Source organism: Pteropus medius, unplaced genomic scaffold (assembly GCF_902729225.1).
Source record: "Pteropus medius unplaced genomic scaffold, Ma_sr-lr_union100, whole genome shotgun sequence".
Classification (NCBI taxonomy): Eukaryota; Metazoa; Chordata; class Mammalia; order Chiroptera; family Pteropodidae; genus Pteropus; species Pteropus medius.
Window position 1 is genome coordinate 6,382,874 of NW_024354886.1, and position 16,032 is coordinate 6,398,905.

A 16,032-nucleotide genomic window follows, 5' to 3' on the forward strand; every position below is an offset into this window, starting at 1 on the left:
CAAATTCTTCCAAAGAATTGATGAGGAGAGAACATGTCCTAACTTATTCTATGAAGCTAGCTTTGCCCTGATACTAAAGCCAGAGACACTACAAGAAAAGAAAACTACAGACCAATGTCCCTTACAAACATTGATGCAAAAATCAACAAAATACTAGTAAACTGAATCTAGCAGCGTGTTAAAACTACTGTACACCAAGTAGGGCCAACATAAGAAAATTGACCAATGTTATACATTGCATTAATAGCACACGGGAAAAAAACTAAATGATCAAATCCAATACTCTTTTATGGGAAAATGCTAAACAAATTAGGAGTAGAAAAAAACTACCTCGATATAATAAAAGCCATATATAAAAAACCCCACAGCTGGCATCATACTTAATGGTGAAAGACAGAAAGCTTTTCCTATCACTTCAGGAAGAACACAAGGATGCCTGTTTTTGTCACTTCTATTTAAAATAATATTAGAAATTCTAACCAGAGCAATTAGACTAGAAAAAAATAAAAGGCATCTAAATTGGAAAGAAAGAAATTAAATTATCTTTTCACAGACGATGTAGTCTTATAAGTAGAAAACCATAAAGATTACACACACACAAAACCATTAGAATGAATAAATGAATTTAACAAAGTAGCAAGATACACAATCAACATTCAGAATTAGCTGTGTTTCTATACATTAATAATAAGCAATCCAAAAAAGAAATTAAGGAAACAGTTCCATATATAACATCATCAAAAAGGATAAATTCTTAGCAATCAGCTTAACCAAGAAGGTGAATGCTGTGTGCACTGAAAACTACAAAACATTGTTGAGATAAATTTAAGAAGACATGAATAAATGAACAGATGTCCCATGTTCATGGATTGGTACCCTTAATATTATCAAAATGTCATTACTACTCAAAATAATCTACAGATTCAAAATCTATCAAAATCTTAATGATACCTTTTAATAATCTACAGATTCAAAATCTATCAAAATCTTAATGATACCTTTTTCAGAAATAAAAATTTCCATTCTAAAGTTCATATAAAATCTCAAAAGACTCCACATTGCTAAAACAATCTTGAAAAAGAAGAAAAAAGTTAGAGGCCTCACACTTCCTCATTTAAACATTTACCACAAAGCTACAGTAATGAAACGATGTGGTTCTGCCATAAGGACAGATACATAGACCTATGGAAAAAATAGAATACCAGAAATAAGTTCTTGTTTATATGGTCAAATGATTTTCAACAAAAGTGTCAAGACCAGCTCTTGGAGTGGGTGGGCTCTATTCTCAGAGATAGCTGGTGCTGACCCTGTAATCTTGAAAAGGAAACTGCTGAATGAGCTCAACCTTGGTGGCTACCATGTCCTTGAAGATCCAGACAAGCAATGTAACCAACAAGAATGACCCCAAGTCCATCAACTCTCAGGTCTTCATTGGAAACCTCAACACAGCTATAGTGAAGAATTCAGATGTGGAGACTATCTTCTCCAAGTATGGCCGTGTGGGGAGCTGTTCAGTGCACAAGAGCTATGTCTTTGTCCAACTTGCCAACGAGTATCATGCCCCAGCAGCTGTGCTGGGAGAGAATGGGTGGGTGCTGGCTCCGCAGACCTTGGCCATCAACATGGCTGAAGAGCCCAAGCCCAACAGACCCAAGGGGCTAAAGAGAGCAGCATCTACCATTTACAGACTATTGGGGCTGCCTGTCAATGGTACCGGTGCCCAGGGCTGTCCCCGTGAAGCAACTCCTATCACAATCCCTCTGGTCCAGCATGTCAAGCTCTTTGCCCACTTCATAGCCATCACCACCAGCTCAGCCAAGATCAAGGAGGAAGAGCTGGAGCACAGCTACGACACAGACGTGGAGGACGAGGCCCTGAACTAAGCAGCTTGGTGGAAGCTATGGCTACCCACAGAAGGGTGTGCGCACTGTACCAGGCCTCAAGCTGGGCACCCACTTCTGGATGCCACCCCAGTGGGTCCCAGAGGAGAGTTGGTAGAAAGTACCTCATCCCCCATGCATCCCAGCCAGTGCCACATCCTCTGCAGGTGGAGTTATCTCCCAGGAGATAGAGGTTGAGGCTCTGGATTTAGAGAGGAGATGAGAGGAGAAAGTTCTAGGGAGAGTGAACAGCTTCTAGCGGCAACATGCCAGAAATCCAGAGCCTGAAAGTGATGACCAGTAAGAAACCTGTTATGGTAGAGAGCTGCCTCAAGATGACCCAAACAGTGTACTTGTTGCAGAAATTTGAAGCAAGAGAATATCAACCACTGGCATATGTAAGCACAAACTTGCATCACTTCTCTGTCCAGGAGATTCTGGGGAGAGAGCTAGACTACTTAAATTCCAGTTATGTAGGTTGGGCTCTTGAAACTATTTAATTAATTACTAAGGAAAAAGTCACCTGGGAAAGTTGATGATCATGTGAACATTTATAGTGCACATTAATAAAATAGGTTTTCTTTTTACATATCATTTTTAATTCTGTGTACATCCTTCCATGATAGATTGAAAAATCCTTGATGGAAGGAACCATAAATGTGTTGCCAGAGCCTTGCACAGAGCCAAAAGCAAAATAGACTCAAAGTAGATAAATACAAATATACACAAAATAAGATTCAATGTCCAGAATTGAAACATTGGAAGACAAGGTTGCCCTCTGGTGGAAACTCTAGGTAGTAAGAGTAGAGGATGCACGGATCCTGGCAAGCAGGCTGCTTAAATTGAACAATCTGAGGAGTGAATGGCTAACTGTTAGCCAATCAAGAGCAACCAGAGCACCATTGTTCAATAGAGACATAATAGGAGTTACATATTCAATATCAAATTTTCTAGCAGCCACATTAAAAAAGTAATAATAAAAAAGTAATAATAAACAACATATCCAAAATATTATTAAACACTAATCAATATAAAAATTATTAGTAAGATTATATATATTTATGTATGTAATATATATTTATAAATGCAGGGCTCCCAACTTATGATGGTTTGACTTATGATTTTTCAACTTTGCAATGGTATGAAAGTGATACCCATACAACAATTCTGCTTTTCACTGTCAGTACAGTATTCAATAAATTACATAAGATACTCAACTCTTTATTATAAAATAGACTTGGTATTTGATGATTGTGCCCAACTGTAGGGTAATGTAAGTGTTCTGAGAACATTTAAGTTAAACTAGGCTAAGTTATGGTTTTTGATAGGTTAGGTGTGTTAAATGCATTTTTGGCTTACAATAGCTTCAACTTATAATAGGTTTATCAGGACATAACCCCATCATAATTCGAGGAGCATCTGTATATAGATAATATAATATGTAATATAATGCAATGTAATACAATGTAATATAATATAATAAATATAATATATATTTTTTTACTAAATCTTGAAATCCAGTGTGCTTTATGCTTACAGTATATCTCAGTTAGGTCTGGCTATATTGCAGGTGCTCAGTAGTAGCTGCACATGGTGGTGGCCACTGTATTAGACAACATAGTTCTGGATGGAAGGGGCCCTGACCTGCTCATCTCTGTGTTTCTACTGCAGAACACAGTGCCCAGGACACAGTAGGAGTTCCATAAATATTTATTTAATGAATAATATCTCCTAACACCTACCTCAACTTATCATGCCCCAGAGAACATAATAGATACAATTACCATTACCTCAAAATCAGTGTTTTAGACAATGTGGAGTAACTGAATTTATGTCATATTCCAAGAGTAGACACTTTACGCAGATTTTTGTTCAGCCTGTATTTGTTTCTAGTATTTGCTCCCAGTGTTGGAACGTCTTTCCCTAGGACCACTGGAATTCACTTTATCTACTTTTATTTGTTGTCGTCTATTTGTTTATTTGACAAGCATTTATTTAATAATGTGCTAGCATTTGGGGGAGAGGGGAGATTGTATAACAAAGATTCAATAAACTACGACCCCTTGGCCTTTTATCTAAGAGGCGATGTAGCTCATACATAAATATTACAACAAAATAATGGAGAGACCTGCTTCCTTCCAAGATAAATTAGCATGTGTTATTGGTTCCCACACCTAAACATCAACCAGGGAGAAATCACAGAGAAAAAATAGTGAGGACCCCTAGTGAGATTAAAACTTGTTTTGAACTAGTGGTGTGGGCTACGGCTGAGACCGTGAGAAGATTTATCAGAGGTTGTCTGTTCTTGCCTCTCCCTAATGCTGGCCTTGGACAGTCATTGCTGTCCCATGCTGCAGAAAACAGTGGAAGATACTGATTGCTCCTATAGCTGTTGGGAGTTGGAGTGAAAATCAGGCTGAAATCCCTGCTGGACTGGGGAGGAGATGGGGGCAGCAATCACAACTGACTGCTGTAGTCATTCACTCTTCCAGCACTTCATCTTCCAGCCCAGGGCTGGCTGATAGATCAAGGACGACTAGCCCCTCCCAATACTTCTTATCCTGAAGCCTTGATCTGAAGTGTCACTTAGAGAAGTGACACCAAAAGGGTAATAACTGTGGTTTTGGGCTGACCTAGGCCTCTGACTCTTTCTTCTCTTTACATTCATGATACTGACACAGATGGACACTCACAGGCCAAAATAATAACTCCTTCCCTTTAAAGAATACCACCACTTCTAAAGAAAAACAACAAACAAGCCCCAAATCTACCTTATGATATTTACAACAATTACATCTGAAGAATCAGTGTATAGAAGTACATATATCAAACATATACTAACAAATGAAAGCCGTGTAGCTGTGTTAATATCAGACAGAACAGACTTTAAGACAGCAACGCTGTCATTACAAATTGGGAAAAGTCTCAATTCACTGAAACTCTAATAATTCCAAAAAGCAGGTGCCTAATAACCTAAATATATAGAGGACAAAAATCAATTTTAAAATAGAAACAAGTAAAAAAATAAACAGTATAGCTGGTGCTTTAAACACATTACTCTTAAATATTTATAGGTCAGTCTAAAAATAGATACAATAGATTGAAATGACAAAATCAACACACTCGATCCAAGAAACATTTACAAAATTCTGCATTCAAAATCAGAGCACAGGTGAAACATTTACAAATATTGACCACATTCCAAACCACAAAGTAAGTTTCAATAAATTTCTAAGATACATCATACTAACAAAATTCTTGGGTTATAGTGCAATTAAATTAGAAGTTAATGACGAAAAAAACCCACCACACATTAAAAAAAATCCTCATGTATTTTGAAACAAAAAACACTCAATACCCAATTGCTACTGAAGAAGCAACATTCTCTATCATGAGCTTTCCACGATTTACCAAGTTTCTTAGTAAAATTTATATTTTAATTCCAAATTGTCTGCATAAACTTGTAGGGATAGTATCATTCTCTATGCCACAGATCAAGACTGAGAGAGGATTTGTTCGAGCCTAGTGGCCTAGTGGCCTGGTGGCCTTTCCTCCCTCTTCAGAGGGTGCCTTCTTGAAGGATGGAGTAAGAGTTGATGTAAACCCCTTCTATTTCCCCAAACAGAAACTTCCTTCTGACTCTCCTGTGGACCAAGCCTCCCTGGTGTACTTGGGCCCAGAGAAGTCTTCCATCTTCTCACCCAGGCTCTTTACTTCTTTGCCTGGCAACAGCCACATTAACTCAGAGAATTTCTCTGATTGGCTGAATACAGCAGGCATCTGCTCCATCCTAGAATCTGTTTTCTTCCTCTTTACGTCTTCTTTGTTCTTTTACCCCTGACAGCGACTGAGACTTATTTTGTTAAAGCACCAGAAGGCAATGGTCTTCAGTGGGGGGCTGGTCCTGGGACTCCACACCTTGATGGCGTTCCTGAGCCCCCAGGAAGCTGGGGCCATCAAGGGTGAGTGCTGGGAGTGACTGGATGAAAAGAGGAGATTTAGGGTGTTGGCTTATGTGAAAGATAGTACTGAGCATAAATTGTTCCTTTCTCTCTTTGATTGATGGGCAACTTCCTTTACCAAGAGATCCCTAATCCCTCTCTCTTGTCTGTTCTGGACCTAAAATACAGGTGCAGCTCAGTCCAGCTGTGCCAGTGTTCTGCTCAGGCCTTTTCAGGTTTAGGCGCCTCCCTAGTTCCTTCTTCCTTTCTGAGACCCAAAGGTCCATCCTGCTGCCCCCCAGCACCCTGATTTCTGACTTGGAGTATACCCATTCGAGTCCAGTTCTACTGCAGTATTCATCACCATGTCACTAGTTACCTGTTTATCTGTCTTATCCTGCTCTGGAAGTGAAAACTGAGCTTCATTCATGGGAAGAGACATGCTCAACCATAATGCTCTGAGATGGAAGAGATGGGACTTGAATTTCTAATGCCTATTCCAGTGTTCTCAGCAATATCTTGGGCTGCCTTTTCCTATCACTTTGGTCTCTGTATCACAAATCTTATTCCTGCCAGCCATCGCCTGTTTTCTCTCACACCTACCCACATTGCCTCTCTGTGCCCAAAGCTCCATCTTATGTGCCTATCTCTAATTATTTTCTCATCACCCCACCCCGCACACCCTCATCTCACACACAGGACCTGAGAGCACAGTTAGAGCAAATGGTCATAGCCACAGTTTAATCCTGGGAATCCCAAGCATGATTTTAGGCAGCCTCATCTCTTCCCAACCTGGTATGCCAGGTTGCACCTCTGTATTAGTGCTGGTGAGTGTGTTGGGCATCTGCTTGTTTCCCTCTGTTCTCTCCCCTCCATCCCTTATCAGCCCTTTTACTCTCCAAGGATCAGCTCAGGTCAGAACAGGATTCTGCCCTCTTAGGACTCAGCATGGGGCACAGGCTCAGAGACTCAAAATAGCATTTGTCATGGATGAGACTGATACATTTTCTCTCTCTCCCTGACCCTGAACTCATCCAACCAGCTGACCACATGGGCTCCTATGGACCAGCCTTCTACCAGTCCTATGATGCCTCAGGTCAGTTCACGCATGAGTTTGATGGGGAACAGCTGTTCTCTGTGGAGCTGAAGAAGAGGGAGGCTGTGTGGCGTCTGCCTGAGTTTGGCGACTTGACTCACTTTGACCCGCAGAATGGGCTGGCCAGCATTGCGATGATCAAAGCCCATCTGGACATCTTGGTGGAACGCTCCAACCACACCAGAGCCACCAACGGTACCTGGCCCTTCCTCTGACCCTCTCCTCCTCGGTCAGTCAGGGGAGGCCCAGAGAAGCCTTCCCCACCTCTCTATCTGCTCTGCACACCGTTCTCAGAATCTGTTACTGTGGTGCTCAATCCCTTTCTTTCCCGGGAGGCTCTAGACCTTTCCAGACCCCTTCAGCATCCCCTTTCTTTTTGAGGAAAGACCCCTCCCACTTGGACTCCCCTTCAGGGACCTGTCAAATGCAGGAGCCCTTGGTGCCACACTGCACTCCTCAGTCTCTTCTCCCTCTGTCCTCCTGCTTCTGCCCTAGTCATTACCATCCCAGCGGTTAACTGCATGCAGACAGCTAAATAGGAGGAAATGTCCCTCAGTCTCAGACATTATAAGGCCCAGCTGCAGGGATGATCCTTTGGGATTCAGGGCCTTATTTCTCCTAGTGCCTCCAAGGGTGACTGTACTCCCCAAGTCTCGAGTGGAGCTGGGCCAGCCCAACGTCCTCATCTGCATCGTGGACAACATCTTCCCCCCTGTGATCAATATCACCTGGCTACGCAATGGTCAAACAATCACCGAGGGGGTGGCTCAGACCAGCTTCTATTCCCAGCCCGATCATTTGTTCCGCAAGTTCCACTACCTGACCTTCGTGCCCTCAGCAGATGACTTCTATGACTGCCAGGTGGAGCACTGGGGCCTGGATGAGCCGCTCCTCAGGCACTGGGGTATGGAGCCCTCTCCCAGCCCACTCTTCTCAGTCCTGTGTTTCCTTTACTCTAGAATCCTTTGCTGTACCCCTTTCTCTTCCAGAGCCGCAGGTGCCTCTGCTGCCAGACACTACAGACACCCTGGTCTGTGCCCTGGGCCTGGCCACTGGCCTGATGGGCTTCCTCGTGGGCACTGTCCTCATCATCACAAGCACATGCTTGCACAGCGTCCCCAGGTGCAGAGGCTCCGGGATCTAGGGGAGAAAAGTGATGTCTCTGAACAGGAGGAGAGTAAAGAATCAGAAATTCTGTGGGGAGATATGGGCAGGGAAGGGTGATACAGCCAAGGAGTGGGCAAGGAATGGAAGAGCAGAGGTGAGGTGAAGGGGTGAGGTTTTGGGGAGGTGGCAGTCAGAGATAGAATCCCAGAATTGTGAGCTTGAATAACCTTGGTCACGTGAATTTTGCTCCTTTAGGTAATGACCCTTCTGAGAGAAACAAATTGTGGGAGACATCCTACGGATTCCTGGCAAGTTTCTGGCAGCCCCTGCATGCTCAGTGCCACAATCTATGCGGTACATCCCCACTGTGCTGACTTTGAATGGGACCAACCTCTGTCCTATAGGTCTCCTTCTTGGTCCCAGTACTCACATCAGGACTTGTGAGGCACCAACTAGCACTAGCAACACTCTCCTCCCCCCCGCCCCACACACATGCATGCACATTTTCTTGCTATACCCAAAGCTCTGGCTAGCAGCAGTAAATTTATTAGTGGTGTTTGCACTGTATCCTTTTTACCATTTCTTGGCCAGTCCTCTCAGGGTGTGAGGGATGCTGGGACTTGGAAGAGGGGATTCTGGTTGATGACCTTAGAGCATGACCACCTCATACGGGAGATTGGCAGTTATCCTCAGGCTCTTCCATCTATGTCTTGCTCCATTTGACTCATCAATTCAGGGCCCATTGTGTTACTTGTGAATGGGCTATTACACAAGGACTTCAAGAAATTTGCTTCCTGAGTTCAGATTTTCCCTGAAAGGGATGCAGAGTAACCTGTTCATTGCAACTCTCTACAACAAATAACAGTATTGAGGGCAATGGGAGAGAAAAGGTTCATGAGTATTCCACTCTTGTTTATATTTACTCTGTAATGAAGAGGCCATTGGTGCCTAGCCATAATCTACAATGTTTTCTTCTTTTTCTACATTCCCTAGAGTCCTATGCATGAAAAAGAGTGGTCTGAGGCTTGGGATCAATCATATCTGTTAGGAGGGTAGGAGAGTATATCTGTAAGGCACCTGGTAGGAGGGGTGGTCTAAGAGAGATCCACCTGAATGCTCTCTAAATATGTGGCATGGAAGATTTTGATTTACTGTGAACAAAATTTAAAATACACTCAAAGAGATAAGTAACCATACAAACTAGTTTATGTCAAGTATGAAATTAGTATTATACATTAAGCGTTTTTCAAACCTGAAGGAACATAGAAGAATCACTTGGGAGCCTTTTAAAAAGTACAGGCTTCACCCAGATCTATTGAATTAGACTCTCAGGGATGGGAGGAGTGGGGACATGGAGTTTGTAACTTTTTGGTAAGTTCTAGATGATGCTGATGCAGCCATCCTGGGCCTAGGCTGTGGTCTGGTAACTGGGATCCTCTGACAGTCTAGTCCTATTGGCCATCATTGGAAGAGAGAGCCCCTGTGGTCTGAGGTGGTCCAGGAAGGCTGTCTGGAGAACCTGGGTCTTTTAGAGCATAGAAAGAAGTTCAGCAAGATACAAGTAGGAGCAAGATGGGGTTTGAATTGTGAGCATTTGCTCCTGAAAAAGAAAGACACCAAGACATTATGAGGACTCTGTGGACTTCCTAAGAGAGAATAAGTTGGGAAAAATCAAGACTCTAATAGAAGTGGAGGGGCTCCTTCTAGTCAAGGTTTTGTTTGCCAGTAACAGAAACCCCCTTAGAATGATCATAGCCAAAAGGAGAATGTGTTTACAATAAAGACACAGAAGTGGTGCCCAGAACCCAAGCATGTGTTTTAGCCAGGCTTCACAGGAAACAGAACTCAGGACTGAAAAGCCAGCAGAAGCTAGAGAGCCCCTCTTGCTCTCTCTATGCTGTTCTGTCTGTGTTCTCTAGATTTCTCTGCATGCTAGATATATCAGTCATATTTCTCTCTCTGTGTGGACTGTCCTTTTCAGCTAACATGCCCACCCTACAGCTCTTGAGGTTTTGTTTGTTTGTTTGTTTGTTTGTTTGTTTGTTTGAATCAGCTCAGCTCTAGCCACACACAGAGACTATGTCTCCCAGTCACAATTTAAATTCTTGGAAAAATAAATGACTCGTCAAACTTGGGGCAGGTGTCCATCCCAGTCCAAAATATTGTGACCAGGAGGACAAGATCTCAAGATACAAACATGGCTGCTGAGCACCCACCTCTAATGTGAAGAGTCAGGTCGTTCTCAAAGAAGAATGGATTGGTTCTCAGAAGACACCACAAGATATGTCTTGTCTGCAATGTGCCCTGATCTCTGCTGATCTTTTGCTTAAAAGTGAACTTGATGCATCCTTGCATTAGGTCAGAGATCAGACATTTCTCTGATCTCTGTCTTAATGTTTTATAAAGTCATTAAATTGTCTTTTTTTGGACCAGAAGTGTACTTTTTTTTTTCACTATACACATATTACCCAGAAGTCAGTGGAACTTCTAGGAACAATTCCACATCTTTTAGATTTATGTATCTGCTGTCATACATTTTCCCCTTTCTAGTCTCAGAGTAAGTAGTCTCTCATTAAAAAAATTGTCCTCCTTCATTCTTGATCTGACTCCCTTCTTTCAGAATCGACCTTCGATAGTCACTTACTCTTCTGTATTTTCTTTTTTTTCTTATTTTATTTTATTTTTATTTATTTTTTTATTAAGTTTATTGGGATAACATTGGTTAATACAATTATATAATTTTCAAGTGTACATTATAATTTGACATCTGTAAATTCTATTGTGTGTTCACCACCCAAAGTCCAGTTTCCTTCAGCTCCCATATATTTGATCCCCTTTTCCCACTTCACCCTCCCCCTACACCTATATTTGATCCTTTTACCCCCATCTACCTCCCCCACTTCCCCCTACCCTCTGGTAACCACTAGTCTATAGTCCATGTCCATGAGTCTCTGTTTGTTTGTCCTGTTCTCTTCTGTATTTTCAAACTCTCCCTCTTTGCAGGGTTCCCCCACTACAGATAATAAACATGTCATCTCTCTCATGTAATGAGAACATCAATCCTTTCTCTGTTTTGTACCCAACCTCCCTCAAGAGCTCCTCCCATCACTCTCTCTGAAAGAGTGTTTTGCACGGGCTGCCCCTATCCACACTTTCTTTTAGTTTTTAACAAAGTTATGTTATATACATAGTTTAAAGAGTCAAATACTTTGACAAGATTTGCTGAAAAATTATTCCAGTCTCGGTCCCCCTCTCCTATCATGTCTTCACCCTAGAGGGATAACTTTCAACTGTTTTAAACTGATTCTATTGGTATTGACCTTCCTCCTATCTCTAAATAACATGTTTATGTTGCTACTTCATGGTTTTTCAGCTTTAAACTTTATCTCTTTATTTACCGCTATGGAAGAGGAGGATTTAGATTTTTTTTTTTTTTATCCTCACACGACACACACACTCCCTTCTCATATCTCCTTCCTTTAACATAGTTATATTGATATTTTGGCTAGGCTGGTGTTCAGTGTTTATATTATTATGATCATGGAAAGGCTATTCACAGTCAAACCACAGAGTAAACCATGCTCGCTTTTCCTTTCCTTTACAACGTTTTGTTTTTCCTAGAGTTAATAATTGTTGTGTTTTCTCTTTGCTTGGTTTTATGTGTGCCTATCATTAATGAATTACGAATTTATTAGTACAAAATTCATTCTCACAATACATTCTCAGATGCACCAGGTATTCTGTCAATTTTATTGTCAGATAAAAATCTCTCATCTTAACTGGTAAAACTGCTCCAATCTAAACTAGTTGATCTCAGTGACACAGCTGTCACCACCATCCTTGTCAGGATTTGCCTGTCGTCTGTGTTGGACCTCCTGTTTCTTACATTCAGTAATGACCCTTTTGTAGTCTACTGCTTTATTATAGAGAGGCACATCCTCTTTTAGCTTCCTGAGAAAGAGTGCATATGAGGTATACTTTACATGCTTTGCATATCAGAAAATGTATTTGTTCTATTCTTACACTTGAATGATCACTTGATTGGAAATAAAATTCAAGGTTGGAAATAATTTCTAACAGAATTTTTAAGGTCTTGCTCGATATTCTCTTGGCTTCCAGTGTTACTGTTGAGAAGCCAGAAATATTCAGAGTCCTGAAACTTGTATGGGATCTGCTGTTTTTTTCTCTCTGGATGCTTGTAGGATATTTTCTTTTTCTCTTCCTCCAGCTTTAAATTCCTATGGGTGTTTCATTACCTACAGGGTAAAGATCCTTCTCAAACTGCCCCTAATCTACCATTTTAACCTTATTCCTAATAGCTCCCCTAAAAAGAGTCAATGTTTAAGTCACACAAAACTCTATGTTTACCCCCTCTGCCTTTGCAATACTATTCTCTGTGCTGAAACTGCCAAAACTTTACCTGTCCTTCCCCAGGTGCAGATTAAATTTCACTTCTTCCATGAAGCCTTTCCAATCTAAGCCCCTACTGTTTTGCCCATTCTCCCACTGGGACATACCACATCCTGCCATGTGTTAGAGTTAATTGTGTATGTGTCTTCCTTTGTCACTCCTCTAGGGCAAGGAACGTCCGTGTCTTACATTGCTAACACCTATCCTATTGTCTGGAACACACTACACATTAAAACATTTGTAGAATTCTACTTAATTTGATATTATTTGCTTCAAATCCATCTGTTCTCACTGTTCTGCAACTGGTTTTAATAAGATTGGCTACTGTTTACTGAACACGAACAATGTGCCAGGCCGTGTGGTAAATGCTTTTCATGTACATTGGATTTGAATCTTGGTTCACAAAATCAAGAAAACAGTGCACAAAGAGCAAAATGTAGTACGTTTCTTTAAATATTCATAAATTGGACTTAAAACCTACCTCCTATCACCATGAGGCTGGTGGTAAATTCAACCTCAGACATTACTGGGGCTTTTCTCTTTCATGATTGTTCAAAGGCCCTGACATAGGGCTGAGGCATTGGAAAGCCCTTTCCATCTTCCTGAATCTTTCCAGATGAGTACCCCTAGGATACTTGGGTCTTAACCTGTATTGTCCTTTCAAAGTGGCAGCTCTGCTGCTTCTATACCTGGGGCAAGGGAATCTTTGATGAGGAGTAATCCGCACTGCTTGTAGGCAGGACTGCAAAAATACACCATACAGCAACCTTCCCTTTTTCCCTTAGGGCCTACCCACCTGCTTTGGATGCTGCAAGGGAACAGGGCTGTCTTAGGACCCACAGACCACTGTGACCTCCACAGTTAGGGAGAGTCTTGCCTTACTGACTCTCAAAGGGATTCCTCTCTCTCTCTCCCTAGTATAATGTCTGGGACACCTGGCTTAATGTCAAGAGTGCTTCAAGCTTTGGGAAACTCAAAGCTAGAAGAGGAATGGTCTTGGAGGTGACATCTGCCATTGCTCTGTATCACAAACCTAAGTACAGAAAGAGAAAAAAGAAAAGCATTAATCTGCTACCATGTATTATTTCATTTCTTCCTCGCAACCAACCCGCAAGGTAATTGTAATCATACTCATTTACTGGGGTTCAAATTATGTAACTTGTGCAAGGTCAGAGAGCTAGAAGGTGGCTGGGAAGGTCTGTATGATGCTAGAGCTTGAATTCTTTTCACTGTACCATCACTACTCAGAAGCAAATGGAAGCTAGCCTGTGAAACATGAAGTAGAATGAGCAGGATCAAACATCAGCATTACTAGGAAATACATAGGATATTTTAGCCCTCTTTGGAAGTTAATGTCTGTTGAGGCTTCTTATTGACAGCAGGAAATGGGGTGAAGCTGAAGAATGACCAATTTGGGGAATTACTAAAGAGATTTTACTTTTCCCACTTGCATTATTAGTGTTGCTCCCCTCATTCAGACTTTCTTTCTCCCTTAGAATATACTCTACGTTTCTTACTGGCGAAGGCTCTTACTGGCCCTGAACATCTTCCCAACTTTGTTTCCCTCCACTCTGCCTTCTTTCATTAAGCCACAGTCACACTACCTCTCCTTGGAATTTTCCTTCCCAAGATCTTAACATCTATCTCTAACTTTTCATCCATATATAACTCAGGTGGCAAATATTCAGGGAGGTTTCTCTGATCAGCTTCAGCAAGTAAACCACCTATCTCCAGTCCCTCTCTTTTCACATTACCCTATTTGTCTTTATAGATTGATGCTTCTCCTTGAATGGGGCCCCTCCTCTCAGGCTTCCTTTACTCCTTTAACCTCCTGGAAAGCCTTTTGAGGAAGTGACTATGCCTTTATAGGAGCAAAGTCACTTCCTCTCTTCTCTCCCAAACCGCATCTTCACACATTGCCACTAACTGTGATCTGGCTCCATCTGTGGTTTGACTCCTCCTCGTGTAGAGGCTCCAAATCTGAGCAAAACTGAATTTCCCAAGAAGAGGGTTCCCCAGCATTTCCGGCCCCTGGAAACTTTCTGCTGCCTCCTCCCTAGAGTAAATACCACTCCTGAGATGTGGTTGGATTCCCAGTTGCCTTTCATCCTTTCCTTCAGGCCTTAAGTCTATTGCTCTGCTCCAGGTACAAGTTCTTACCATAACACCTAGAACATGGTAGTTACTCAATAAATGTTAAAATAACTGACTGACTAGAGAGTAAAATGTAGTCCATTCAGCTCTCAAATTCCTTAATGAAATGCCCAAATAAAGAAAAATACATTTTTAAAATTTCTGCAGTTACTAATACTTTTGCTTTTATTATTATTACCTTTCATTTAGTGAGCTCTTTCAATGTGCCAAGTGGTAGTCTAAGCATCTTACATTTGTCAAATTTACTAGTCTGCACACTCACCTTGAGGCATACCTAGTGTTTCCTAAATCGTTACATGAAACCGGAGTGTTCTCAAGAATGTTAATAACTTAATTAAAACCAACCAATATAAGTAATATTTTTCTTTTTCTTCTAAAATCTTTTAATATGTATAAGGAAATTCCAAACATATGTATGCAGTCATTAAATAATCATCTGCCTTTTAAGACTGATGTGCCATCTTTTGTAATAGCAAAAGATTGGAAACATATCCAGTAGGAGTGGAATAGTTGAAAAGGCCGTAGCACATCCATACAATTGAGTAACATAAAGTTAATAGAAAGAATGAGGAAGAACTCTTTGAACTGATGTGGAGGGGTCTCTAGAATGTAGTGGAAAATGCAAGATACAAAGGAATATATATAACATGAGCTACTTTTGTGGTAAGAAAGAGGGGAGACATATATTTGCAAAAAGCTACACTGGAAAGGTAAACCAGAGATTGATAAAAATGAGGAGAAACGAGAATAGAGTTGAGGAAATGGGCTTGAGGCAACAGTGAATATTGACTTTTGAAACATATAAATGCTTTATAAGTTTTATAAAAAATAAACAAAAATCCTAAAATTTAAAACAAACAGAAACAAGTGAACCACGTGGAGAACATAATTGTTTTAACTAATATTAGAAGATAACTGTACAGTCTTAGTAGAATATATTCTAAGGACAAAAAGAACTACCAAAAAAGTCAAATGTCATTCAGTAGTTTTAATAGTCATAGTTAATAGTAATATTGTATATTATTTTGAAACTATATTATGTATATTATAGGATAAAGCAAATCAGTAATTACTGATGTAATATAATTAGGAATCAAGATCTTCAGTATATAAAAAAAAGAAAAAAGAAGCTGAATTAAACAAATGTCAGTTTTAACTAATGATATGTGTATATATATATTCTTAATTGACATATCTAAAATTGACATATCCAAATGCTGATTTTACCCAATTACACACACACACACACGCAATCTCCTAACTCTAGAAAATGAAAGAACCTGATAGCAATTATATCTCAGCAGCTATGAGCATCCCTAGTACACAGATTGTGGTTTCTAAATACCACTCTCCAAAAGAAGAAAATGGAGCTTCTTAGAGAAGTGACCAATCTCAGGTCTGGGTTAAGGAAAATATAAGGCAAGCTTGTTTTAGAAAACAAGAA

The 16,032-nt window shown here is 40.8% G+C and overlaps 1 protein-coding gene and 1 pseudogene across 3 annotated transcripts; both read left to right on the forward strand.

The window, feature by feature from the left end:
* The first annotated feature begins 1,336 nt into the window (after window positions 1-1,336).
* LOC120597604 (RNA-binding protein Raly-like) lies at window positions 1,337-1,883 on the forward strand (annotated as a pseudogene).
* Window positions 1,884-5,689: 3,806 nt separating this feature from the next.
* LOC120597654 (HLA class II histocompatibility antigen, DO alpha chain) lies at window positions 5,690-10,633 on the forward strand. Of its 3 annotated transcripts, none has more exons than XR_005651427.1 (5): window positions 5,690-5,842; window positions 6,864-7,112; window positions 7,540-7,778; window positions 7,907-8,039; window positions 8,280-8,422. XR_005651427.1 is itself a non-coding variant. In XM_039856276.1 (5 exons), the coding sequence occupies exons 1-5, from the start codon at window positions 5,761-5,763 to the stop codon at window positions 8,281-8,283; spliced, it is 750 nt and encodes a 249-aa protein (XP_039712210.1). In that variant the 5' UTR covers window positions 5,690-5,760; the 3' UTR covers window positions 8,284-8,422. The 3 variants fall into 3 exon arrangements, 2 of the variants coding, with proteins under 2 accessions (XP_039712210.1, XP_039712209.1); XM_039856276.1 differs by having other exon boundaries at window positions 7,540-7,821; XM_039856275.1 differs by having other exon boundaries at window positions 7,540-8,039; window positions 8,280-10,633.
* The last annotated feature ends 5,399 nt before the right edge of the window (window positions 10,634-16,032 follow it).